Source organism: Taurulus bubalis (genome assembly GCF_910589615.1).
Source record: "Taurulus bubalis genome assembly, chromosome: 1".
NCBI lineage: Eukaryota > Metazoa > Chordata > Actinopteri > Perciformes > Cottidae > Taurulus > Taurulus bubalis.
In genome coordinates, this window is record NC_136589.1 from 23,945,493 (window position 1) to 23,972,238 (window position 26,746).

Here is a 26,746-nt window from a genome sequence, read left to right on the forward strand (position 1 = left end):
GAGTAAAAATCCAGAAGTGATTCTGACTTAAAGTGCTCTGCCATAGTGGATCAGACCGCAGGTCAGATACGCGGCGGCTTTGCGTGATTCATTTTCAATCTGGAGGCGGAGACTGCAGCGCGAGGCTCCTTGGGAGGCGGGGGTCTCGCGCAGCACCCGCTGCTCGCTGAGGACAGAAACTGCAGAACAATACGCTTTCACTTCAGTCTCCAAGTCGGCAACACTGCCCGTCGTGAGGCTGCGTAAGCGCGCGTGTGCGCACACAAAAATAAATCGCCTTCAAAGTAAAAGCAGTGCCGTTTGTATTGCATTCATGGCGTGCGCCTTATTTATTTATTTTTCATTTTTGATGCATGCCAGACTGGGAGAGCCCGCGGGCCGTAAGATGCACAGGTCTGGTTTAGTTCCTAAAATGTCCCACGATATTTGCTGCACTGACGTCACTGCGTGCATGGAAACTTTTACAATCGTCGAAAGCGGCCTTGAATCACTCAAATATATCGTTGAAGAAAACATAAATCAGTAGACTTAAAAAAATCGTGATTTGAAAATAATATAGCACAGGTCTGGTAGAGGGGGAGCGAAATGAATCGAAGGAATTCATTAATTTGAATGGGTGTATGATTTATGCACACATGCAGATTCATCTCTACTGGAGACTAAAACAGAGCAAGGAGGGTAAAAAGTACTGTAGTTATATTCTTTGGCTTCAAATATATGTGAATGTTGCTCCAGGTCTGGTGGATATGTAAAAAAAGAAGAAAAAAGAAAGCTTCTTGCTAACACGTTAGCCATATGAGCTTTATAACTTATGTCCTTGTTGTGTTACAGCTTTTTTTCTGCTGCCCCTTAGTGGCTAAAATATGTTACTGCAGATTTAAGGTGATAGACAAAATTTGCTAAATAAATAAAGTTCAGTTTTGCATGACTACCATTTCAGAAAATATCCGGAAAGCTTCTGATATTTGGTCTTCAAAACGCCTGAGGGGAAGATCCTGTGGAAAAGAGGATTCATTTAAAGATTTAAAAAATGCGTTGGGTAGCGTGGAGTAGAAAGAAGTTGGCTATGTGGTTGGCTATGTGACCCTCAGAAAATACAATCCTATCAAGGGAAAATCAAATCGAAGATGCCGTCAAGCTGGACACACTGACAGACAAATTGATCACCACTCTTCTCCATTTTACTTGTACTTAAAACAATTTCATATTGTCATGGAGCACTTTCGGAAGATGTGATGAAATATAATGAAAGATGACCACTTGTTCAGCCTTTGGATAGAACATCCTAATTAGAGCAAGCTTGAGTGGTAAAAAAAAAAATGTTTCGCACAGGCTTGATTAAATGTAATAAAAGGGCGTAATTGTGTTCTTTTCACTGTTTATCTAAGGTCCTTTCCACCCGTTTCAACGCAATATAGCTCACGGTGTCACAGTGCAGGCTGACCCCCCGGCATCATAACATTGGCCTTACTGTCTCCTGTCGTGTCCTGCGAGTCCAAGATGCCGGATTCCTGGAGTGATCGGATGCAGGAGTCCACCAGCTCCAAGCCTGTCGTCAGCTCCTCCTCTATATCCTTCTGTCCGTCTGCATGAACGGAAAATAACAACACGAGTTGAAACAAAGACATCCTGCAGACTGTTCCTCCGTGCGACTTTTAGTCAAACTCATGGATGGATTTACACAAAACACGAAACGCAGGCTTCTCAAAGTGAAAACGGAAATGGAAACAAGCACATGGACGTTTATCCGCGGTGGACGTCATGCAGATGTTCCAGCATGACGTCCACCGCGGATAAACGTCCATAAATCCCTATAGCAATATTAAGGTTAAAACAAAAAGGATGGCTAAGCTACCAATGCTTGCTGTCCACAAAAGGATTTTGGAAATTTTATAAATGACTAATAAATGGCAATAAACAAATTACAGAAAGAACAAATCATATGTGACGAAGTCAATGGAAATTGACATTGTTTGTTTGACCCTATACATATGTTGTCTGACAGCAGTAAACTATGAGATGCTCAGAAACCCTCTCTTTTCACATACGGATAGTTCATGTGTTTCAGGCAAACAAATAACCAAATCGTTTCGTTATTTTTAAATAAAGAAAACTTGCATAGCACCACTGACATGCAAATGATTGGCATTTCTGAGTAGTACCCTAACTTATAACAATTTATGGCCAGCTCGCTAAGACTCGTAGTGATAACGTCGTTAGAATGTGAATAGTAAGTGAAGGTTCAAGGAGTTAACATGATGGTTTTTACAATATTCTGCACATTTAGTCTCTGATGATTTGAGGTATTATTGTGAATTTGGAGCACATATTCTCAAACCAATTTGCACTCAATCAAGTCACCACAAACCCAACAACAGCTAGCCTGGTTAATAATCCTGCCATGGCCCCATTCTTTCCACACCTCACCATGTAAGTTCAAATTCATTCTCACTCAGCCGCAGATGAGCGTCAAGGGTAAAAAAAAAACGAACTGATAGTGCAGCAACACATCTTGTGGGATCTAGGTCTGTGGGGCGCCGCCTGTTACTTGAATACCAGGCCGTCTGTTTGCCATAGCGAGGCAGATAACATGCCCGGTGTCTTCCAAGTTAGAGAGGGCTGCCAAGGGGGATACAACTCACAGATGAATCTGAGGAGCAACATTAATCTCTTATTGAGAGAGCAGAATGTAATAGCAGAGGCCTTTTGAGTGGATTTAGGAGGCGGATTTTATTGACTCGGACTGACGCGATTGCAGACTGATGATATTGACGCTGTTGGGGAAACATTTCCAGTCCAGTGTCGTTTGCGGCGCTATGCCGGATTTACTCTCAGCCTCGCCAGCCGGAGCTCACTTTCAAACCTGCTTGATCCAGAAGCGATGGTTTTTTAATGATTTGTGGGTGATGCCGAGATCCAAAAAAGTCTGAGTCTGCGTGGGAGTTTTTTTCTTTTCTTCTTGTGACAGAGTCAATTTTCCCTCTCTCTGTTCGGGTGTTTCAGTGCAACGATGGATAAAGACAGCCCGCCGGTATGACACATTTTGAGTACGGACCTTTAGTCTCCGCTTTGTTGGCCAGAGGTCGGCCACCCTGCACTCAGGCGATCAATCTGTTCTCAACACCCTATACATGTCGACATGGCTGACAAAGAGGGAGAGAGAGGGGCCTAGGTGTCAGGCATGGGTGGATGTTTTTTAACCAAAGTGCTGTCAAATAAGTTGTCAAGCCCCGAGAGGAGTCTTCATTTGACTTTCAAATCATCTAAAAAGGCCTCACACTCATTGATTCTCGTTTTCTGCTTTATGGAAAACACTTCTGCAAACAGGTTGAACTAAATATTCAGAATGATTTGACCTTTGCTCAGCTCTCAGAAGGAGTGAGGGGATTTGAAGGTTTCTTTTCCTTCTCTCTGTTGGAGCAAGCCTTTTTATTTATTTGCAATTTTAACCGCTGCAGACAACGTATTTTTTTTTATTGCAGGATTTCAATAATCTATAGGTGGAGCATGGATGTATTATTATTATGTGTTTCACAACGGCTACCAATTTATTAAAGCACAGTCAGCAATGTGCAGCGACGGAATGCACACAATAAAATAGAGCACCAGGCAGAATGTACGATTTGAGAGCATTCGAGAAGAAATGTTACCTTGGTTGTTCCAGCGAAATTTCTCATCTGCTGAGCTGCAAGAGACAAACAACAGAAGGCAAAACAGGGTTAGAAATATGAGCAAAACTGACACTTTTGTTATTTGTTTGTTGGCGCAACACTGTAACTGCACATCCACCAGCCTTGCATGCTACAAACCGTCTTATAGAAACAAGGATTCAATCCTACAAAAGTGTTATTATTATCCTGTCTTAAAATACCATAAATACGTCTCATGTAAGTACACATAACCTTTCATTCATTTATTATTTCAGCAAATTCTTGACTAAATAAATCAACCGGAGGAGGAGTCGCCCCCTGATTTAATGATGTCATTCGCCACCTGTTTCAGGCTTTCCTTATGTCTTTTTTTTTACCCGTACCGATCGGCAGCAGCAACAGTGGCAGATCCTGTTCCCAATACAAAGCTCCACTCGATGCTCATTCCCAAGCCCTGTCTGGTGAGGACGGTGCTTTCAAATGTACCTGCTTTACCGTCTTACAGGAAACACAGCGGGCCTCCGACTGAGGCACCTGAAACATGTATCAAAAAATCATCTGGTTTCTAAATGACTCAATAACTGCTTAACTGTCAATAACTGTCCACTGACGGGAGAACGTTTTGGAATTAAAACTCTCGTTAACAAAAACGGCAACAGATATTGCCAACTGTTTTGTATAAGTAGAATCGATTGTGCTACTGTGCATATTATCTGGCTGGAATTCTGCCATGTGCTGCAGTTTGCCCACTTGTGCTTGGATACACTATGATACTGAGGTGGAAGGTTTTTACACTCACTTGCTCTCATTGAAGGGAAAAAGTATGCAGTGGGTGCCAAAATATCAATGAAGAAACATATCTATATTGTGGAAGAGAACTTTTGAAAGAATTAAATGGCGTTCTTCCAGCACAACCACGAGCTGTTAATTGTTAGTCAGGGTGTTTCCTCCAGTTGGAGCTTCTCTGACATATGTTCAATACTGTTTACTGCGATATATATAAACATCTTTTACGATTCTTGGGCTGCAGGGTTCACCCCCACACCCCGTGTATGGAGGTGGAGTTGTCATTAAGATGGCTTCGATTGCACGATTGTAAGAACTGCTTGATTGGATTGCTAAAAACTCTTACAGCTCAGTCAGTTATCCCCATCAAGTCTTACTAATATGTTCACGATGAATGCATGACAGGAGGATTCAGTGCAGCCTGCAGTCTGCAGCCTGCATGCTGAAACTAAAGCATGTGATGAAGGAAATAATTTCAAGGGATTTCTTGCCAAGCGTTAGATGAAAAAATCATTGTCACTCTCATGGTCTGTGTGTCACATGCTCGTCGGACTGCAGCGTCAAGGAAGACGATTGATTCCTGATAATGGACACCTCAAAGGGCATTGTCCCGCTTACACCATGGCCACTTGCCAAAGAAAAAAAAAATAGGACCATTTGTTTGTATTTTTAGGTGTTTCGCAAACCAAAATCTAAAGTTTTTTCACAAGCCATTCACTCCTTTTCCTGGCTGCAAAGAAAAACAGCTAACAGTGCTAACAGGTCTAACAACGTCAACAACGATGACAGTGATGACAGTGCTAATGCGCCGTGCCGCTGGCCCAGCGATGTAAACACAGCCCAAAGAAGTTGTGGTTTGAATGAGCTGAGTTTAAAACTATAGACTGACTAGCTAACAGCTGTGTCTCCATCTTTATGCTAAGCTAAAGCAGCTTTGATACCACTCTCCATATTATATGTCTTTTCCAAAATGTGAAACCATTCCGTGGAAATATTGACCACTGAATATCACGTTGCAATATTCTCTTCTGTCATCAGCGCTGCATGATTCAAAATGAAAAGCAATTTGGTCAATTTTGGCCTCTAAAGCTAAACCTAGCGATGAATGCTATTCACTCCCTGCGGACAAAGAACAGATGCTATTAAATCATCCAATTGATTACCCCCATTCTGTGTGTGCGTGTGGTGTGTGACGGATTGCAAGGGGGAGCCAAGTGCTACATGTTAATGGGACCCTCAGTCAGCAAAGCAGACTCCTCATTCATCAGGCGTTATTATACCAAACAATACACCCCCACACATTCACACACACAAGCCAGCACACAGTTGCTATAAAAGAGTCAAATGCATCACACAAACTGTGTGTCTTGGGGGATGGAGTGTGTTATCATCAAGTGGTTACATCAACAGGAGCCGGAGCTGGAATACAAAGCAGTCCAGAGGGGTTCTGATTCCTGCCTGAGCTGGGGGAAATTAAGGAATATACTCACATTATCGGGGAGATCAAAACAGACCAGACCAAACTAGATAAGACCGGAGGAGAAATGGAGAGAAGAGCAGATATAACACATGACTAAACTAGACCACATCGTAGCAGAACAATCCTCCATCAGTTGGATTGGATCATGAATCAGAGTCACTGGAGTCAAAGAGCGAACCAGATTTTTTCTGCCACTCATCAGAAGTGGCTCAGCCTTTTGATGCATATCTTCTAGTGCCAAATCTAGTTGATTCATCATTTAAAAAGATTTAAATTAATCACCAGCAATTTTGATAGTCCAATAATTGTTTCAGTCATTTGTCAAGTAACAAGACTCTAGGTCTCTTGACGTGGTAATATCACAAGAGGGACAGTCGAGTGTGTACCGAACTTCATGGCAGTCCAGTCCAGTAGCTGTTGAGTTGTTTCACTCAGAATGAAAAAGTCAGGGGCTCACCGAAGTCCTTAAGATTCATCCTCTGGGCACTACGAATGTCTTTTACAAAATGTCATGGCGATCCATTCAATAGTTGTTGGATTGTTTCACTCAAAGCCACAAATGTCAACCCTGTGGTGTGTACACTAGAAGAAAAGTCGGCGGATCACCAAAGGCAATGGGTTTCATCCTTTGGGGATCGTGAACGTCTGTGCAAAATTTCATAGAAATCCATCCAACAGTTAATATGTGCCATCCCTCACAACCGAACCGCAGCCTCTTCCTCTCCCCTTTCTTCTCTGCCCACACAACCAGTCCTCTTCCTCCTCCTGGCCACCAGGTACATCTCATCAAACCTCAGTGCCTGAAACAGCTCATTGACCTCTTGGCCCAGGAAACACAGAGAGTTTGTGTTTAGTTTTTTTTTTCCCCAGTCGAATCTCAGTCAATGGGATGTGACAGCGTAATTAGTGGACCGAGAGGGGGAACTAATTGACGCCGCGATCAACTCGCATGCTGCAGGTCACGCCGTGGCGTGGCACTTCGTCACCGCTAATGATATAATGCTGTGTAAATGTGTGGCTTCGTTTGTGTGTATACAAAACAGCCCATGTTGTTGCGCTGGTTGTTGCCTTTGAATGTGCAAAGAAAAAAGAAGAAAAGAAGACAAAATACAAGTCCATAGATGTCATTAATTAATTTTAAAACACTGCCGATGATCTATCATGTTATTGTACTCATTCTCTGCTACATTTGATGTTCACAAAATCCAAACATGTTGCATAATCCCAAGTAAAGGACACCGCAACTCAGCAACAACACTGCATTATTTCCAATTGTCTCTAGGGCCCTATTCTTCGTACCTGGCTCGACAAAGTCGAGCAAATGTCCTTTTATCCATCTTAAATTAGCGAGATGATTGATGTCAGGCTAACTCGGTTTCTTCACGGCTGATCCGCGCTGAAACGGTCTCGTTAATTCTAACCAGACGTCAGTCATCTGGATAAATGCACGTGCCCGTTTCTCTTCAGAAGGGATAATAATCGAGCACTGACACCACGATGTTCTAACAGTACAATGGCAAATAAACTTTTTTCTCCGCTGAGAAGGAGATGATCATGAACGCATGTGAGGAATTCAAGACCATAATCATGGCAAAATCTAATGCTGCATTCACAGCAAATGTTTTTGCAACGTTGTTGGTGTGAACGCAGCTTAACAGCGCCCCCGCTGCCAGACAAAAGCGTCGCAAATATTACAGACAAGTTAAATGCGTAAGTGTTGGGAAAATGTATCGGCTAATTTTAAGTGCTTCATCACCCAAATAAATCAGATTATATTTATTTAAATGTGGCTGCTGGCAGTGGTATACAAATACATATATACTTATGAGAATATATGCACTCTATGTGCGTATGTATCATGTACTATATATGTGTATATACATTACCAAAAACTAGGAGTTTGACTATGTGTATGAGTGGATCAGTATGTATGTATTATTCATAATCAGAAATCTAATCAATTGAAGCAGTGAAAAGAAATTGTGTATGATTCTCTGTATTCTCATCATGAGTCCACCTTAATCATTTTCTACAATAATAATATGTATGACGTACTAATAACACTGTCATATAAGTGCTTTCAACACATCCATAAGTTTCTTAAGCGCTAAATAAACTTTACGAACAGCACGACATGCAGCAGCTTTCCCGATGTTCTCCGCATCGCAAAAAAGCGCAAGACTGTGATCCAGTCTATGCATACAGTCTGTGAGACAGTCAATGCTTGGTTGTGCCATTTGGTGATCAATGTACGCGGCTCGAGAAGCTCTCGTAAATAAATGAGTCCCTGTCGGCAGAATCGATATCGCTCGTACAGGAAGTCGTCATGATGTGAGAACGGATCTTGGCGATCTAGAAGAACTCTCTCCCTATAAAACTAATCTAACTAATATCACTCCTTCATCAATGAGGAAGGGAGCTGCCTTTTTTGTCCGGTGGGAGTGGCCAGTTTATCCAGTGAATTGAAGTTAGCCTGCGCTGCAGCAGGTTAAAGTGTTTGGATGTGTTGCTATGGCGATTTTGCCAAACTTGCTTTGTGGAAGCAGAGAATGAAGCCAAGAGCCTTCCTGACATTTGGGCTCAGCTTTTAGTCATGCCTTTTGGTTTGAAACTCGCTGCCAGGAGGGATAGCTTTGTTGAGTCCCCGGTGTGAAAGGCCTTAAGGTGACTGTATAGAAAACTCCGATTCTAAATACGTCATGGTAACCTTTAATGGCTCATCTAACGTTAATCCCCCAAATCGCCGAAAACAGCGTATATTTGAAATATAAAAAGACAAACATTTAGTTTTGCGGGGCTGCCAACGCTCTTGGAGCTCCACCAAGCAAAGGTGTCTCAAATAAAAATGTTATGCTACTTAACCGCAAATTGGATCCATTAGACTGTATGACACATTGGTCTTTGCCATTTCAGGACTATAATACAAATCTTTACAATTGAAAAAAGTCGGAATATACATGTCAAGATGATGGGCCAATTTGAGCTGCAGCCTCATTCAAATCAGGTAAATAGCAAGGCAGGTAAAAGCTCTCTATTGCAATAAGAAAATGTTTAGTTCAATGCACCACTTGTTAAGAGCTGTTATTTTCAGATGGATCAAAGAACAGATGGGATGCGTAATGCTCTGTAATTTCAAATAATGATCAACTCCTGTTGTACATTTTGACCTGATATTTTTCCGCTGCTTTGAAGAGCGCACTTTGGCTACTTAAGAAGGAACTTTATTTGTCATAGTACATACTTTTACATACATACATGAAATGTATTCTCTGCATTTGACCCATCCTTAGTATTTTAAGGAGCAGTGGGCAGCCCCCAGTGAAGCGCCCGGGGCTATTCCGAGAGGAAAAACTGGTAATATCACAAATCAAACCGATGCCATCACTGACGGGTCCGCTGCATTAGGGCGCAGGCAAATGGGAAGAGGGAGACAGAGAAGAGGGAATATGATACTCAGACAAGAGAGAGGGAGAACAATGGAGATACATAGAGAGGTGGGAAATGAAAGTGGGAATACAACACAGAGAGAGAGAGAGAAAGAGAGAGAGAGAGTAAGAGGGGGGGAGAGTGTGAGAGAGCATGACACGGAGAGGGAGAGCTCTGCTAAATCCAATGAGGGGGGCTTAAAAGAGCGAATGCCAGAGATAGCAATGAAAATCCTGTCATTTCATCCACCCAATAAACACATTCTGAACCCAGGCCACATAATCCATCTATTTCCATGCCCTGCATATTATCTGTTATCTGTTCGGACCACAATGGCCGGCCCTCTTGTAGACAGAGCTGTTAGATAATAGAGCCACCCATAAAGAAGGAAAACAAAACAACAAAAATGAAAAGCATCATGCAATAATGCACAAGCTAAAGCCACGGCGTGGTGGTTAATTCACACATTTTACATAAAAACACACAAACATATAGGCAAACAAAGTGGATGACTTATTATATTTTGACGCATATATTTTATTTAGCATCATTCGTGGGTTTGTCAGCTACAATCTCGTCACAACTGCCGACGCTGCTCTTTTGAAAAGCTTATAGTCATCTAAATGAAATTTCAAATGAGCATTAGAATGTGACAAGTTTTACTTGTCCATTCAAAGAAAAGTAGACTTGCTTTATTCCCCAAAAGCCTCATCGACATTCATTCTCTTCATCGCTCTGATCATCAATCACTGCCACTCCACTTTACTTCACACGTAATCATGAATCTTAGGCGTGATACCTCCTCTTGCTGCCGTCTACTGAAACAACACCGTGACTCTGAAATTCATTTGTAATACCGAATGAGGTGGACGGTTGGGGTTCTGTGATGCTGTACATTTTAAATAGATAACGGGTGAAACATTAAAGCAAAACCCTAAATAAAAAGAAAGAAACACCAATGCAATTCCCACACAAAGGCCATATGCCACAGTTCATTTACAATAACACGGATAAGCTACAATCCTGTACATGAGAATGCAAAGTCGCTGATAACAGCAGGAATCCGTAAGACATGAAAAACACCTGTTGTGTAAACTCTGTTGCTATGGTAATAACCAAGAGATTCTGTTCTTACACACGTAGATGACAAATATGACTTAAACTAGGACAGGAGCTGGTGTTTCACCCGCTCCACGAGAGGTCCGTCTGCTGCTGGAGAGCGATGTCTAAACATCACAACTTGTGTTTTTCCTTCCGTATAATGCGGCACGAGACAGGCAGTGTCGCTATAGCTCAAATGAAACTTGCTTAAAAGAAACCCCATAATTCACTGGCTGATCCCAGTGGGAGCAGAAGGCATATCAAACGGCTTGGCTGTGAGCCACACAAACAACGGGGCTCTCAAGTTTTTAAGACAGGTAAGAGTGACATATCCCCCCATCCCCCTCCGGCCGCGCCTCCGCCAATGCCGTATGCCCACAGACCAATATTATTATTAGCTTTATTTTCATTGGTTTCTGGATTACCCAGATACAACAGATACGTTTTTCTAATTGGCTATTCATGTAGCCCATTTCTTTTCCCAGCGCGACCAGGTCATGTTTGTGCGCTGCGGCACATTAAATAGCCTAGAGTTTTTTTTCAGCGTGAGAAATACGATGTGTGGCGGGAGGGCGTGACTTAAGACCGAAATGCGTGACAGTCACGCTCAATGCGTGACACTTGAGAGCCCTGAAACAATCAGCCATACAGTTGATATTAGCTGGCTCGAAAATGATAGTAACCTTTATCAGGTTTTCCATCCGACAAAATACCCACGCGAGACCCAAAGCAAAAACACTTGAGCTGGCATTTTACACATCTGGAGTGCCTTACTGTCGTGGTGGGAAATGTCGCTAAACTAGCTAGCAATGAACTATAGACTGTATGTAAAGATATTTACAGTTAGTCTGTATATGAAGATCTTTATAATACAAATCTTTATGTTTAAAACAGATCATTTAAAGTTTGAGTTCCCCTCCACATTCCTACACGAGTTATAATTCCTCGGCCTCCGGCTTCGTGACTTAATTCAGGGCAGCTTTCGATCACAGCTGTCATTTGTGACGCCACATCCCCTTTATGTAGGGGGGGTTATGACATATACTGCAGAAAGCCAGTGGTTACATATGAGACTGATAGTCAGTCTCCTAATATGAGAGTGCTGATTTAAGACCGACTTGGAGACATAAAGGAGTCCGGACGTACCATGTGATATCAAAGGTGTGAGTTACAAGACAACCTGACACATTTCACGTTGTAGATCCTCAGAGAATGCAGATAAACGCACGCAGGACGGACGCTGATATGGTTGGAGAAAAAAAAAACGGACTCCAGACGGGCAGCCAGACAGCCTTTCAGTTAGCCATGGGAAAAAGGCCCAGGCACATCCCAGGACGCCTATTGTGGACATTTAATTACCGTCTGAGCTGGAAGATGAAGGATCCCGGGCGTGCTCTGTAACTACCTGCTTTATCTGGCCCCTGTCACATGAGTTTTACCTAATTGCGCATTATGTCGGGACAATGGCTAACTGTTGCTGCTTTGTCCAGGTAATATCTGACTCGTCTGTGTCTCATATCTCAAAAAGGGAGAGAATTCAACGAGTTGAATGTCAACGGCCTCGGGAGACTGTTGAACAGTGCTACCCGGAGTAGCGTGGTGCATAATGCATGTCCGGATGGTGTAATGAGATGGTGGGGAATTCTTCAACCCGAGGCTTAGGCCTCTGTGCTAAGTCGGAGTCTGCCCTGTCAGGGGGGCCTTGAACAAGACACTGAATCCAATGCTTCTGTAGCTGACCCTGACCTCTAACCTCATGACAGCACAGTGTTGTTGTGATATCTGACCACAAAGTAAATTGATCTCAACAGGAAAACTGGTCCTTTTGTCAAGCCCTTAAAATTACTTAAGCTTACATGTTCTTAACAAACGGAAACTATTATCTCTCCACATTTTCAGAGCATCATCTTAGGGAGGGTGTTTGGTTTGATGGTCTGGTGTACAAAACTTCACTCTACTGTTTGCATCCCATCTCCTAATAAAGTTCTACTGGGCTTTTTTTATTAACAATGACAGCAAGTTAACTGTGATTCAAGCTCATTTGAATTTGTGGATTAGTACGATATCGAATTTTTTCTTGGGCAGTTACGGTACGGGAACTCCCATGGCTCATGGTGAATGCGATAGTTCCCTTCAGACACAGGCTAAATATCAACATGGCAGGATGCGCTGATAAAAGTGAGGAGTTCGTTACCCCCTAAAAAAGGAGCCGTCTCCTCAGCAGCCTCGAGCAAAACACTGTCCTTTGTGAAGTTTGTCTAAAGCCAGCGTCTCAAAAAAAAGAAAAAGAAGTTTGAAGAAAGTATATAATAGTCTGTCGTAAGTTTATTTTAAATAAAATCAGCACCAACCAAGTTGGCCAAACTTAATCAAACCCTGTGATTATCCTCAAGATTTAATAAATACGTTGAACGCATCTTCCTCAAAACATTTGCAGAGCCGATTGATATTTAAAACCTCACATTGGGTAAATCCATGTTTAGCTAGCTGTCAGTCTTCTTCTTCCCCTCACCATCATTGGTGTATTTCTATGGGAAGCTGGATCAGTGTGGTCTTGTGCATGCATGTGTGATACACACAGACTCCACAGGGATATAGATATAGATATATATCTATATCTATATCTATATCTCGATAGATAGATAGATAGATAGATAGATAGATAGATAGATAGATAGATAGATAGATAGATAGATAGATAGATAGATAGATAGATACCTTATTAATCCCCAAGGGGAAATGTGTTGTCGGAGTAGCAGCTTACATACACAAAAATAAAAACAACAATAACAGTGATGAAAGAAATATATAAAAATAAAACCTCTCCACGACCTGTTCCGGATAATCCTGCTTGCAGCCGATGATGGAGCCGGCCTTCTTAACCAGTTTGTTAAGTATGTTGTTGTCACCGGCTCCAATGCTGCTCCACCAGCAGACTATGGAGAAGTACAGAGTACTGGCCACAACCGACTGGTGAAACATCTCCAACATCTTGCTGCATACATTGAAGGATCTAAGCTTCCTCAAGAAAAAGAGTTGACTCATCCCCTTTTTGTACACAGCGTTGATGTTAGCCTTCCAGTTCAGTCGGCTGTCGACGGAGACACCCAGGTACCTATTCTTTAGGATAACAATGTATCCAAAGACGACGTGAAAACAATGTGAAATAGTTATCACCTGAATCTGCAGCTCTGTAGTGAGTCTCTGCTCACTGTTTAGTGTCCCGCAGCATTATGGTTCTACTGTACTGGAAACCGTCACATGGATCATTTTTGTATGGATCAAATGCTTTTTTAGAAGGCACTGAGGAGCAACTTTGTCTTGGTGACATGGGGTGCCTGACCAAAACAGGAAGCAAGTGTGTTTTATGATTTCTACACGTCAAGCTTACCTGCTAGGGCGCATGCATTACTGCGAAGGTAAGAGAGGAGCGGAGAAAATACATTTTGGGAGGAAGCAAATGCAAAATAAAAGAATGCTGGCTGCCAGCAGTGCTGCAGCAGATTGTAATCAACCAAAGGAAAGCAACACCAACTGAATGCAGAGCTCTGGGTCTGGCCGCGGCCGATAATATGTTTTTTTTTTATGTGTGAAATCCTGCTCCGTTTTTTATTAAAATAAGCTCAGCGTGAGCGGCTAAAGCTGGAGCGAGGACAGTGAAGGTGACGGTAGGTATCAGTCTTCGTCTGCGTCTGATGTGCAGGAATTCAGCCGAGGCGGATGGGGAGCTTCATTTCCCTCTCCTCCTCCCGGCCCATCGAGACGGAGGGAGACACAAGAGCCTTCGAGGCGAGTGAGTAGAGCGCAGCGGGTCGAGGCGCAGCTCGCCATTTCCAATGCCCTGTCCACATGCGAGAGGAGCAGAAGTCTCCCGTGACCCACTAAATTGGTCAGATTGACTTCCTCGACTGCCAGTGTGGGAGGCCAGACGTTAAACTGAGGGGATGGGGGGGCATGTTGGTTCTCCGTGTGAGACCAGACGATCTCTCCAGAACTGCCCAGAGACAGATGTCATCTCTCCATGCATCCTTTTCTCTCTGCAGATTAATAATCTCTCCTGCGTTGCCGATCGTCAAGAGAAATATCTCTTGACGAGCACATTGTCAGGAGTGATCGAAAGTGTTACATCTCTCTCTTATGCTGGGCGGGCAATCGAAACGAATAAAATACATTTAAAAAATGAGCCTTTTTGCGTTACGACAAAGAGTCTGAGAGAGTAGCGCCTCAGGACTTCAAAGAGTGGCGTGATCAGTCATCAGTCGAACAAAAGCTGATGTGTGCATACTTCAGTGGGCCGAGGCTCTCCACATCTCCTCCCTCCCCTTTTCCAGTTATCAAGGGCAGGAATATTGAGCCTGTCAAGAGCTATGAATAAGTGTTGCTGTCAATAGACAATACCTCCCATTGGGATATGTGCTCAGAAGACATTTGTTAAAAAAAAGAAAGTGATTTCATCAGTGGGGCTGTAACTGTTCGTGTGACCTCCACGGTCCGGTATACGGTATGTAGCTTGATCCTCACACTGGGGAACTAAAGCTTACAAGCTCGAGTCATGTCCGCAAACTTTTAGCACTTTATCAACGTTTGGCACGACCAGCTGATTGGCGTCGGTCGGCTACAATGACAATGGAGAGAGAGCTGTGCTCAAGACGAGGACAGTGTGTGGGCTAACCGGGCGGAAACCTCTGGTTCTGTTGAGTGAAGCAAATGCTGAAGTGTCTTAAAACTTGCATTCTTTCTCATAACCACCTGAGGGCGACTCCTCCGGTTGCAAAAAGTCTGATTGCATAACAGTCTATGAGAAAATGACTCTGCTTCTCTCTTCATTTATTCCCTCAGTAAACATTGTAAACATTAGTTTATGTCTCAATCTCTAGTTTCAAGTCTTCTTCAATACAGCATGATGTTCATCTAGTAAATTATGGTCTATTTAGAGTCATACAGACCATAAAGCAGGGGATACTTGTGATTGACAGGTCTCTGCCGCTACCAGAGCCGTATCCAGCGTCACTCCTTTGCATTCCAAATATTCCGGTTCACTGGCTGCAAAGAACAACAACATGGCAACGGCCGTGATCCAAGATGGTGACGGCAAAATCCCTGAACTTGAATCTTCAAAACGGCGGTCCTCAAACCAATGAGTCGCGATGACTATGTCCACCTTCCATATAGAGTCTATGGGGCGAACGCACATCATAAAAAAAATATGCGTCGAGTGTCTGGGCTCAGCTTTGGAGCACTACTTCTATGTGTCAAAAGGGAAGGGAAGTCGGCTGACGGATGGATGGATATATTGCATTGTATTATATTATATTGTACATACATCCTACATTGTATTGTATTGTATTGTAAATGTACCCCTTACATTGTATTGTATTGTTTTGTAAATGTACCCCTTACATTGTATTGTATTGTTTTGCACATACATCTTACATTTTAGTGTATTGTACATACATCTTACATTGTATTTTATTATATTGTAAATACATCTTACATTGTTCCCTAAACTAAAGTGTCTCCCTATCTCATGATTCATTTGTGTTTAAAAACACTTCCATTAAATTTAAAAATGCCTCTCTGTAATTTAAAGACATGCGGAGCATTAATTACATTAAAATCAAACCTTTATTGGCCTGAGCATAAATAGCCTCTCAGGCATCCCTCCATAATATTTACATCACTGCTTCAATAATTGAAAATTCAGAAAGAATCATTTTGGTATAAAAATACATCAAAGAAAAATAAGCAAAAGTGAACCCACATGGGCAGGTTGTGTTACTGTTAAAACATGTTTCCTCCATACAGGCCAGATATTTTGCTACATCTTAATGATTATATTGAATGCAATGGATTTAGTTATTTTTCTTGTTTAGATTTCATGATTTATGGTAAGGTAATTATAGCTCAAAGCCCACATCACATGATCTAAATGTGGACTTTTGATGAGTTGAATGCTCTGAACACCAGTAGCACTGAATCCTTGAGCTTATGCCACATGATACTAAAAGTTAAGAATATGATTTATTTTAGTCGTTCATAATACCCTATTGCTGAGTCGCCTGTCACAAAAGCTTAATTCATTACAGTCGCATGTTTGTGAGGACTACTTTGTCTTTCATGTTTTTAGGTTGTAGAAAGTTATTTTGTATGAAGGGTTTGCAAATAAATATGTTTTTTTACATGGAGAACAAAACACAGTACAAGGGTTCAACCAGACTGACAATTGAAGGGACAGAAAGATACAAAGATCCAGTTGAAAAAGAATAGAATAAACCACCGTTCATTTGTAAATTAAACTGAAAGCTCAGCAACAAAATCTGTGCATATTTAAAAAGGAGTAGGTTCATATTTCAGTGTCAAGCCATATACAAGCTAAATATATTAACAGGTGTGCTTCTTAAGGCTACAGCAAACAAAATATCATCCATTCTATGTAATCTATAAAAAATGCCTTTTGTTTGGAGGTTAGGGGTATTGCTTGGCCCCCTGAAGGGCTCAATGAAGTGTTGTCAAGAATCACTCATAAGAGTTTGCTTGTTTATTTTAAAGTTTATAGATATTCAATGTGCCTTGTGTGAAAAGTAGATCAAATCACCAGTCCTTGAGAGATAGATAGATAGATAGGTAAATAGATAGATAGATAGATAGATAGATAGATAGATAGATAGATAGATAGATAGATAGATAGATAGATAGATAGATATTTTATTAAGTATATGGTAGTTTTCTGTTTTACTTGAACAAAAGGCTGACTCAACTGTGTCTCCTCCCTATGATCAATAGTCAATTAATAACCTGGGCTGGAATATCCATATAGTGCATTGGGTTAGTGCACAACCAGAGACAGCAGATACGTGTACAAAGCACAAGATTCAGCTCGTATTCATCTAATTAATAAGAATATTAATTATTAGAACAAGAAGCGAGATGCTGTTGATTTCAATAAGTACCCTTTATAACTGACAGAAAATGTGATCACCTTTAATCCAGCCTCACGTGGAACAAAGACACCTTCATGTTCCTGAGTGCTGCGGTTCACACGCCAGTGCACCATTTTATTTTGGCTTTCACAAAGACGAGGAGGATAATGAAGTCCTTTATTAATGTTGTATCTCACTGAAGATCAGATTATGAATATTAGCCTCCTTGAGACTTTGATGTAACTATCCAGCTTTGCACATGTCGATATTATGAGTGTTTAGAAGAAAGCCCTCCATGTTTTGTTAATGTCATTTTTAACTTTGCTAGGTGTCAGTCCCTGAAAGAAGCGTGCAGTGTGCGGCGTGCAGCGTGCGGCGTGCGCTCGCGCCACTGAACGTGCAGGCCACCGTAGATCTTATCTTGGTATTTAGTCGGTTGCAACCTGCCACAAACCACTAGATACCACCGAAACGTACACACGGCCCATTATAATTAATCACCGCGTTAACACACGTCAATAGCCAGCATGCCAAATGACCCAAATGGAGGAAGAAAAATGTTAAACCTATTAACGGCATCTATGACATCACCCGGATGTGCCAATCACCCAAACGGATCACAATACAATGCTTGGGTGCTTTCAATGTTCTGACTTCCGTGTACCGTTACATCCCTATTCAGCAGGCAGTGAGGTTTTGTCTGAGAGTGGTCGTGGTTCTCTCTAATCTGCTGGTTTTAGTAGCAGAAAGGCTACATCCGAGGATGTTCCCAGAGCTGATCCAATAAAGGTTGACTCCTCAAGGGAATTTGTGTCCTCCTGACCCGATACATGACACAGCCCTGGTGTCAGAGCGCTGGGTTTAGCCCGACTGTTGGGGCTGGAGTAGCAGTGCGGCCATCTACTCTCGTAGCTAGCTAGATGTCAAGTCAATTTGCTGGCTTTGAACTTGGCCTGATGAGCACACACACACACACACACACACACACACACACACACACACACACACACACACAATGCCAGGTCTCCTTAACACCATCGATGGGTCCAGCCAAGTCACTTTACCAGATGACAGATATTCAGCCCTAAATCAAGGAAAACATCAGTTTGTAGCCAAAATGGCCGACAATCTCAGTCCTCAGTTCTCAGTCCCTTTTGTGCTGCTGTGGCGGACTCCCAGATGTGTGAAACTGTCATGATTGCGCTTAAAGAATTAAGTTGAAGTCTTTTTTATCAACAGTCGATCTCATATGATCATCCAAATGTGTGTCCGATACAATTTGACATACCAAAATATCGGCAGGATGACGTCAATAAATATGTTTGTTATTTTTGTGACACGATAGTGATTGTTTGGTTCAATTTAGGCACAGAAGGAATTTGGTTTGTGTGTGTGAGATTCATCTGTTACCGTTTCTCTATATTGTGCACCATAGGGCCACATATTACCATAGCAACCTGAACCACGTGCTTTGACAGCATTGTAATGTGGGGCCTTGAGTTTGTTTACATAATTCGCATGGTCTCTTTGATTCTGTTTAATCTAGCAGAAATGTTCCTTTCATCCTGCCGTGTCACTTCTGAGTAAAGCTGATTTTTGTAGGTGCTTTGCACATAAACTGGGAAGATATTGGTTCCAAATCAGACTAACTACAAGTTTAGCCAACACGCCTCTTTGACAAATGTTTAGTGCAATTTATGAGGGCAGGCAGGTTTTTCCCATTCGGAATTATTTTCTGAAATAAATAATTGCAGACACATCATGTCCAAAACGCATTTTGAGGAAAACAAAAATGTACGAAATGTGTCAAAAATATCATAGCAACTTTGTATTGCATTTCTTTCAGTTCAACCCAACTACTGTATTTAAGCTTGTGCGCTTCAAAACCGGCTTGTGTGTGCGTTTGTAGACTAAGGAGGTTTTCATCGGAGCTTAACTGTGACAGTTCTGTCTCCGTTCTGCTGGCAGATCAATAATATAGTCGCAGATGACTGTACTAACACTAGGAGTCGGTTAGCACACACTCGCACACACACACACACACACACACACACACACACACACACACACACACCCCTGAGTGTGCTAGTGTGGCAGACAGAGTCTGTCTGTGACTGTGGAGGATATTAGGCTTATTAAGAGTGTCTGGGTCTCAGAGTGACTCATGCTAACTCAGTGTGTGTTTGCAGGGTAGCAGGTTAAAAGGCTTAACACCAGAACGCACCCCCCCTCCCGACCCGCCTTCCTTGCCTCATGGCTCATCCTGCTATTCCCTTGCTGCCTCCCTCTCCCCACCTCCCTACTCACTCTGCGTCCATCTTGACGCCCTCATCTGTCCTCTTTTCAACCCTCTGTCCTCTTTTTCTCTGCGTTTCTGCTCCACGTTTAAGTCTCATTTTCAAAAAGACAGGCTTTCTCTGACTGCAACTGTGTGACATCTCAACAAGAGGATGTCACACTGCAGCTCTAAATTATGCCTCTATATAAGTAATAAAAGGCAGCAAGCTTACATCACCGGCTCCAGTGCAAGTCTAAAAACATTACTCCAGTATATATTTGTAATTGGCCTGATGATTGGAGATATAAACACAACCCAGTCTCCAGAAAAATTTGTTGGCAAAGTACGTTTCTGCAAATCACCAGATACGGCGAATGTTAACATTTCAGAAATGTGTTTAATATCAGCCTTGTATAATGCTTGCTGAAACATCGGCCAAACACAATAGAGAAGAACTACCACAAACATAACGTGGGCCTGAATGAATTAAGAAAATTGTTAAGTTTCTTAGGCTACTCGCTGTCTGTGGTATTCTGTTCTGCTAATCCAGCTTTGGTAAACTGACCATGCTTTCCTTTTTTTGTTGGCAATACCATTAAAAGAATAAGTACAACAAAAAAAAACACTTGACTCCATTACAGACAAACAGAAAAATAATAACTTTCTACTTTTACTCTTGCGACTGAAGTCACAGTGTGTGAAATTGCATCGAGTCTTCTGCGAGATAAAAAAGCTGCCGTCTTACCACGAGTCTGAATCAAACAGCTCTACGCAAACATTTCAGGAGCAATACCGAAACTTTTGAAAACCTGGAAATGATGAGCCAGATCCGTTTCGGCTGCATTACCCAACTGTGTCCCTCCCCCCATTTCCCATCCTTCCTCACTCTCTAAATGGACCTCTCCATTCATCTGATCAACAGGGAGAGCCCTGTATAGACCGCTCACCTTCTCCTCCCTCCCTCTTCATCTGCATCCCTCTCGTTGCTCAACACTGACTCCAAAAGATCGATAGGCAGAGTACAAGAAACGCCAGTGTTTAAATTGTGACTTCGTACCCCCCTTTCCTATTTTCTCCCACCCCCCAGATTGATAACAAGGACACACGCTGTCATCATCGTTGGCCTTCTCTGGATCGATTCAAGGTTTTAAATATTAATGTCCTCGTCGCCTACATCATCAAAAGCGGCACCGTCATTATCATTATACTCATTGTACTGTCCATATTTAAGAGCTCACGGAGACGTTCAAATCCAAACGGTGAAGAAAAGGGAGAAAGTGCTGAGTGTAAATGAGAGCATTCAATATCAAAGACCTCGAATGTCAGAGAGATATAAAGACATCTAAAAATCACAGATTATTCATTGAGGCACGAGTGTGCTGCTTCGATGTTACACCAGACTTTGCTTTGCCAACATCAAGATTCTCTTTTCTCTTTTCTTTTCATTCAATCAAAACTTTAAGAGCCTATTCAGAACACCAGATGGTTCTGCCGGACTGAGATCAACATTCGGGGGACGATGGCCGAGAGGTAGTGGCCTTTAACTAAAAGTCTGTTTCATCCGGTCACAATGTCGGTAAGAACCATTCAGAGTGCTGGCATTTAGAGAGGAGCGTGTGATGTGTTTCCAGAACATGCAGTTCATGAGTATGATAGAGGGGAGCCTATTAATGTTCCAATCCCTACAAAAATACAAAAACTGGGGGAAAAAAACAACAGCAAACTCCTTGATGATCCGCAATCACTAAAGATGTTATGACAGCATCTCAATATCACACTTCCTCATGTCTCACAGATCTCAGTAATCCTTCACTTATTTCATCACATTTCATCAAGGCGACAAGGTCATGACCATAAAGCATTGTTCTTACACCAAATAAGTATTGTGTTGCGAGTGTTATTAATGCTATGCATGAATACATACATTCTACAGTTTTACTCCTCTGTTGTAACTCTTTTAAGAACGGACTGTTATAAAACCCCAAAGTAATGCCTAAGAGTATTTATACTTGTGTGCTGGTGTGACTAAAAAAAACAGTTGGCGCTGGGGTTCCTATGCCACTGTGTTGAGATTCTTTGTGTATTTTAAACATTGGCGATTGGAACCGAGCAATACATGACTGATAGAAGAAGGAGCCGCAGGACATGAGAAGCTACCAAGCGGACCAAACCCAGCTGTTGCTATCTGCTTCGCCACGACGCGTAGTTACAGTTCTGTGGAGGTGCAAGTCAGTCTACGCACATGTATGTGTGTGGCAGTGAGTATGCCAGAAGTAACTTTATATGTGTGTGACTTTATTTGTCGGTGAAATATTGATACAACTTCTCCAGACATTTGCTGATTAAAGTTAAGGGGGTTAGCCCAGAAGATAGTGACAAGTTCAGACCTCAAGACTTAAGGTGGGCTGACCTAAAAGGTGGACCAATCATTCACATTTAAGTGACAGCATTTGGTGGAGCGCTTGCTGAGTGCAACATTGTTACACTTATCCTACCCGAAACGATAACGCCAACTCAAGTGGATGGCCGAGTCCACACCACAATTATCCCCAAAAAACAGTGTCACATGATATCGTTGACATCACTCTAGACAATAGAAACACCGACAGCCAATGGAAATCCATCCACATTTACGGCAAACGGCTTTGTAGAGGGAATCATCATTGACCCCTGTTTGCTAAAATAAATTGTTTTATCAAGAAGAAACTCACAGCGGTTGTTACTTCTATCCATTTTGGGGCTATTTGCAGAACACTATGGTCCATCAGTGTGGAAGCTCACATCGTTGTCGTTATCATCCTAGGTGTGGCCCTTGAGATCTCCTAATTTCCCCAAGTTCTGCAATGATCCCCTAAAACGTGATCTGTCTGATTACAGCCATGACAAAAAACTACAATTGGAGTGATAAGTCATGGCAAAGCTCCTGCACAAAATCAATCAATCAAACAGCAAAGTCTCTACACAGGCTTACTCTCTGCTGCTCTGATGCTTAAAAAAAAGAACCCCACAATCATATGGAGGTGTTCAGCTCAACTGTTGCTCAAGTCCACTAAGCCTTTGTATTACTATGAAGGAGATATTACCTTCGCACAGGTAGCGACAGGATGACCCTTAATGACAAAGTGCAGGCCCCTGGTTCTTGAGTGTTTGAAAAAGACATCAGTGGATAAACACAAAGTGTGGCAAATGTATTTGTTCGTTACATAATTGACCTACTTCACAAGTGACTGTGAGATTGTATGGTAAAACCGCACAACATGTTTCCCTAATTAGCAATATCCCAGCCATATGTGGAATATGCACATGCAAGGCCAGGTGTGGGTTTTTTGCATGTATGTGTGTTTGCCTGCGTTTGAATATGTGTTGTTGGTTTATGCAACCTATACAAAGGAAATTAATAAACAAGGCTAGACTCAGACATGTGGTATTAAAAGTCAGTTTTGACAAATGCTGACAAAAATGACAATAACAGCAATCACAATCACATCTTTTCTTAAGAAGTATCATTCAGCAGTCTGATAGGACCCACGTGCAGACAGAGGGTAGGTAGATACAGAAACAGACAACTTAGGAAAAATGGGTAACTGACTGAAAAATGAAAGGTTGAATAACGGGGGTACCAGTCGGCGTCTGCAACGCTTAAATCGAGCCAAACTTACCCAAACCCCTACCAGTTATCTCTCCAACTGCTACATCCTAACCCCGGCCACGGAGGGCGGAGCTATGACAAACACTAGTCAGATGGGAGCAGCTTGGCGAGCTTGTTTGATGCGGAGAAGATGTGTTTCTATCACGCTGCTAGCATACGGAAAGCACGCTAAGCAACACATTTACTTAAGGTTTGACACCTTGCGTTACTGAGCAACATGTGGTTTTAGTGCATAGCAACTGGATAATGGGAGAAACAGCAGCCGAGGGACTATAGTGGGGTTAATTTATTTTCTATGGGGCTGTAGCCTCATTAAGCTGCCAATGGAATGTCATTTATGGGATGTAGTTTGTTGATGATGAGATGGGGACAGTTTTGATTGGGTGTCTACTCTTTTCTACTTTAGTTTATTGTATTTCTTTACAAAATTATTGAGTTTGGCCTGATCTCCATTTATGATAGGAGTCAATTAGCCTTCTGACGGACTGGGATGTAAAATGTTTTATCTGACAGGCCTGACATGAAAATGTTCTAATAATGCTAATATTTCAGACTGCCTCGGTGGGAAAATGGTCCTTCAAAGGACTATTAGAAATAAAACAGGTAATAATTTTCATCAAAGCTGTACCCTTCTGCAAACATCTTCGTTAGTCGGGGTGTGTTGAAGAGGAGCGGAGGCAGACCCACAGCGCTGTGGGTCTAAGCTGGCAGCTGAGCGCCCTGACAGCTTCTGGGTAATGGGTTCTCGCTAGTCGGGGAAGCGTTTGGGCCCTGTGGGCCTCGCAGGGTGCTGTGGTTACAGCCAATGGTTATGCACACACACACACACACACACACACACACACACACACACACACACGATCACCACTCTGCAGCCAAGCATTCGATTACCCGAACATACAATCTAGACAACCAAAAGAGGCAGACGGAAAAAAAGCCCACCCTGCGAGAAGGCTAGTCCTCGGTCAGCGAAGTGGAGTGGCCGCCACGGTGCCACCAGAGCTCTGATATCTGTATCTGCTCAGGGTGGTGTGTGCTCACTGTCAGAGGTGCACTCGGATGATTAGATAACGGGACTGTAGCCATGGAGCAGGTAAACACTATAGCAGAGTAAGGCATGCACCAGCGCAGAAAACAGAGAGAAAGAGAGATACTGCTCAGCTTCTCTGGTGTTTACTCCATCGTTATACTACTTTGGTCAATCTTTTACCTTCCAAATCAGAATGGCAACCCATGATGCACCTGGTCGAGGTCAGAGTCAACCAGCTGCTCCAGGCTTGTTTTAAAAATGCAACCTAACCTATGCTCTGAGCAAGGCTCTCAGCTGGTGCAAACCCAACTGACACCACGACACGGCTCCAAATATTAACTCTTAACCGCACTGTTCTATAGTGACCTGTCCTTGTTTTTGGATGGGAGGGGATCGACTTTGAGAGGTCGGATGATGAGGGTGAAGAGAAAAGACAATATGGAAGAGGAAACGGAATAAGAAGAGGAGGATGAGTAGAAGGCCTCCCTACGGCAAAGAAAATGTTCCTTCAACTTCAGTAAGACAAAAAGCTTGGCTTATTTTAAAGCAGCTCAAGGATTGGGTATTTTAAACTATTTAATTTGGCTAATGTTACATGAAATATTGTATATGCTAACTTGTCACATAAGTCACTCCTTCAGTGAAATATGAAGCGCTCTATGGTTAGAAATATTGTCTAAACCATCTGCATAAAGAACTATATTAGTTTTATAGAGAGAGAGTTCTTCCAGATCTCCAAGATGACTTCCTGTACAAGCTCACATCATCATGAATTCCTGTACGAGCAATATCGATTCTGCCAGCAAGGAATCAGTTATTTACAAGACCTCCTCAAGCTGTACGTTAAGAACGCCACACGGCACAGCATCGACTACTGTACTACTCACGTACTTTTGCGAGTGGTACATTTTTGTATAGTGTCGGCGATGCAGAGAACATCTGGAAAGCTGCTGCTGTTTGTAGAAACGTATGGATTTTTTTTTCTTCATTTAATGTCATTTAGCTGAAGCTTTTATCCTAAGCGACTTACATTTTTGCTCTATACACTCTAGATACAGCAACAGGGAGCAATTATGGTTAAGTGTCTTGCTCAAGGACATGGACTAGTGGGGCTGGGGCTCGAACCTCCAACCCTCTGATTGAAGGACAGGCATGCTAACCACTTTGCCACAGCCTTGGATGTGTTGAAAGCACTCATAATTATATGACAGTGTTATTAGTACACCATACATATCATTATTGTAGAAAATTATTAAGATGGACTCATGATAAGAATACTTTTATATATATATACTTATAATACTCACTGCTTCAATTGATTGAATTTCTGATTATGAATAATACATACATACTGATCCGCCCATACACATATTCAGACTCCTAGTTATATGGTAATCTACACATACATGTATATACACATATATAGTACATGATACATACACACAGTACATATATCCTCACAAGTATATATATATATATATATATATATATATATATATATATATATATATATATATTCATTTGTATACTACTGCCAGCAGGCACATTTAATTAAATACAATCTGATTGATTTGGGTGATGAGGCACTTCAAATTAGCCGATACATTTTCCCAACACTGACGCATTTAACTTTAACTGATATTTTACAAGCACGTTTGCTGTGAACGCAGCATTATACTTTGCCATGATTATGGACTTGACTTCCTCATATGCATTCATGATCATCTCCTGTTTCTCAGCGGAGACAAAAGTGGCTGTTCCTCTGAGTTTATTTGCCATTGTAGTGTTTGAAGATCATGTAAACTGTGCTTGATTATTCCCCCTTTTGAAGATGAACGGGCAATGATCCTGATGACTTAAGTCTGGTTAGAATTAATGAGACCGTTTGAGGGCGCACCAGCCTTTGAGGAACCGAGTTAGCCTGACGTCAATCATCTCGGTAATTTAAGCTGGATAATAGGACATTTGATCGACTTTGTTAAACCAGGTACGAGGAATAGGGCCCTGTTGTGGTTGGTAATTAAGGTTTCACTTTCCAGAGATCCAAGCAATGTTGTCGCTCGTGATATTTCCTGGGAACACAGTTCAAGAAACTGCAAAAGCAGCACTCCCCATTTTTTTCATTCGCCGAAAGATAGTGACTTAACGGACATTTATTTAAATGGAAATCATCAAAATTATTACTTGAAGCGACAAATAGAAAAGAGTTGTGCTTAAAGGGTGAACATGGACATCTACAATACGACAATCAGAAACATGGCAATTTACCATTTACTTCATTTCCACCCCAGAAGAACCACCGAAATATCCCCTTGCAACCTTGACATTTGAGGAGGAATGGTCCTTTAACTAATGAGGCGACGTACATCGCGCTCTTCTCTCGGGAGACAAAAACATAGTCTCCGTTTGACTGATCGAACGACACA

The 26,746-nt window shown here is 42.1% G+C and overlaps 1 protein-coding gene across 2 annotated transcripts in view; it reads right to left on the reverse strand.

The window, feature by feature from the left end:
- Positions 1-26,746, reverse strand: part of ctnnd2b (catenin (cadherin-associated protein), delta 2b) — a gene marked incomplete at both ends in the record, with an annotated part of 125,004 nt that overhangs the window by 70,292 nt on the left and 27,966 nt on the right. For both annotated transcript variants that reach the window (XM_079225404.1, XM_079225403.1), the window contains 2 exons: positions 1,472-1,585; positions 3,651-3,685. In XM_079225404.1, the coding sequence (XP_079081530.1) occupies positions 1,472-1,585; positions 3,651-3,685 (149 nt within the window). The remainder of the gene's footprint in view (positions 1-1,471; positions 1,586-3,650; positions 3,686-26,746) is intronic.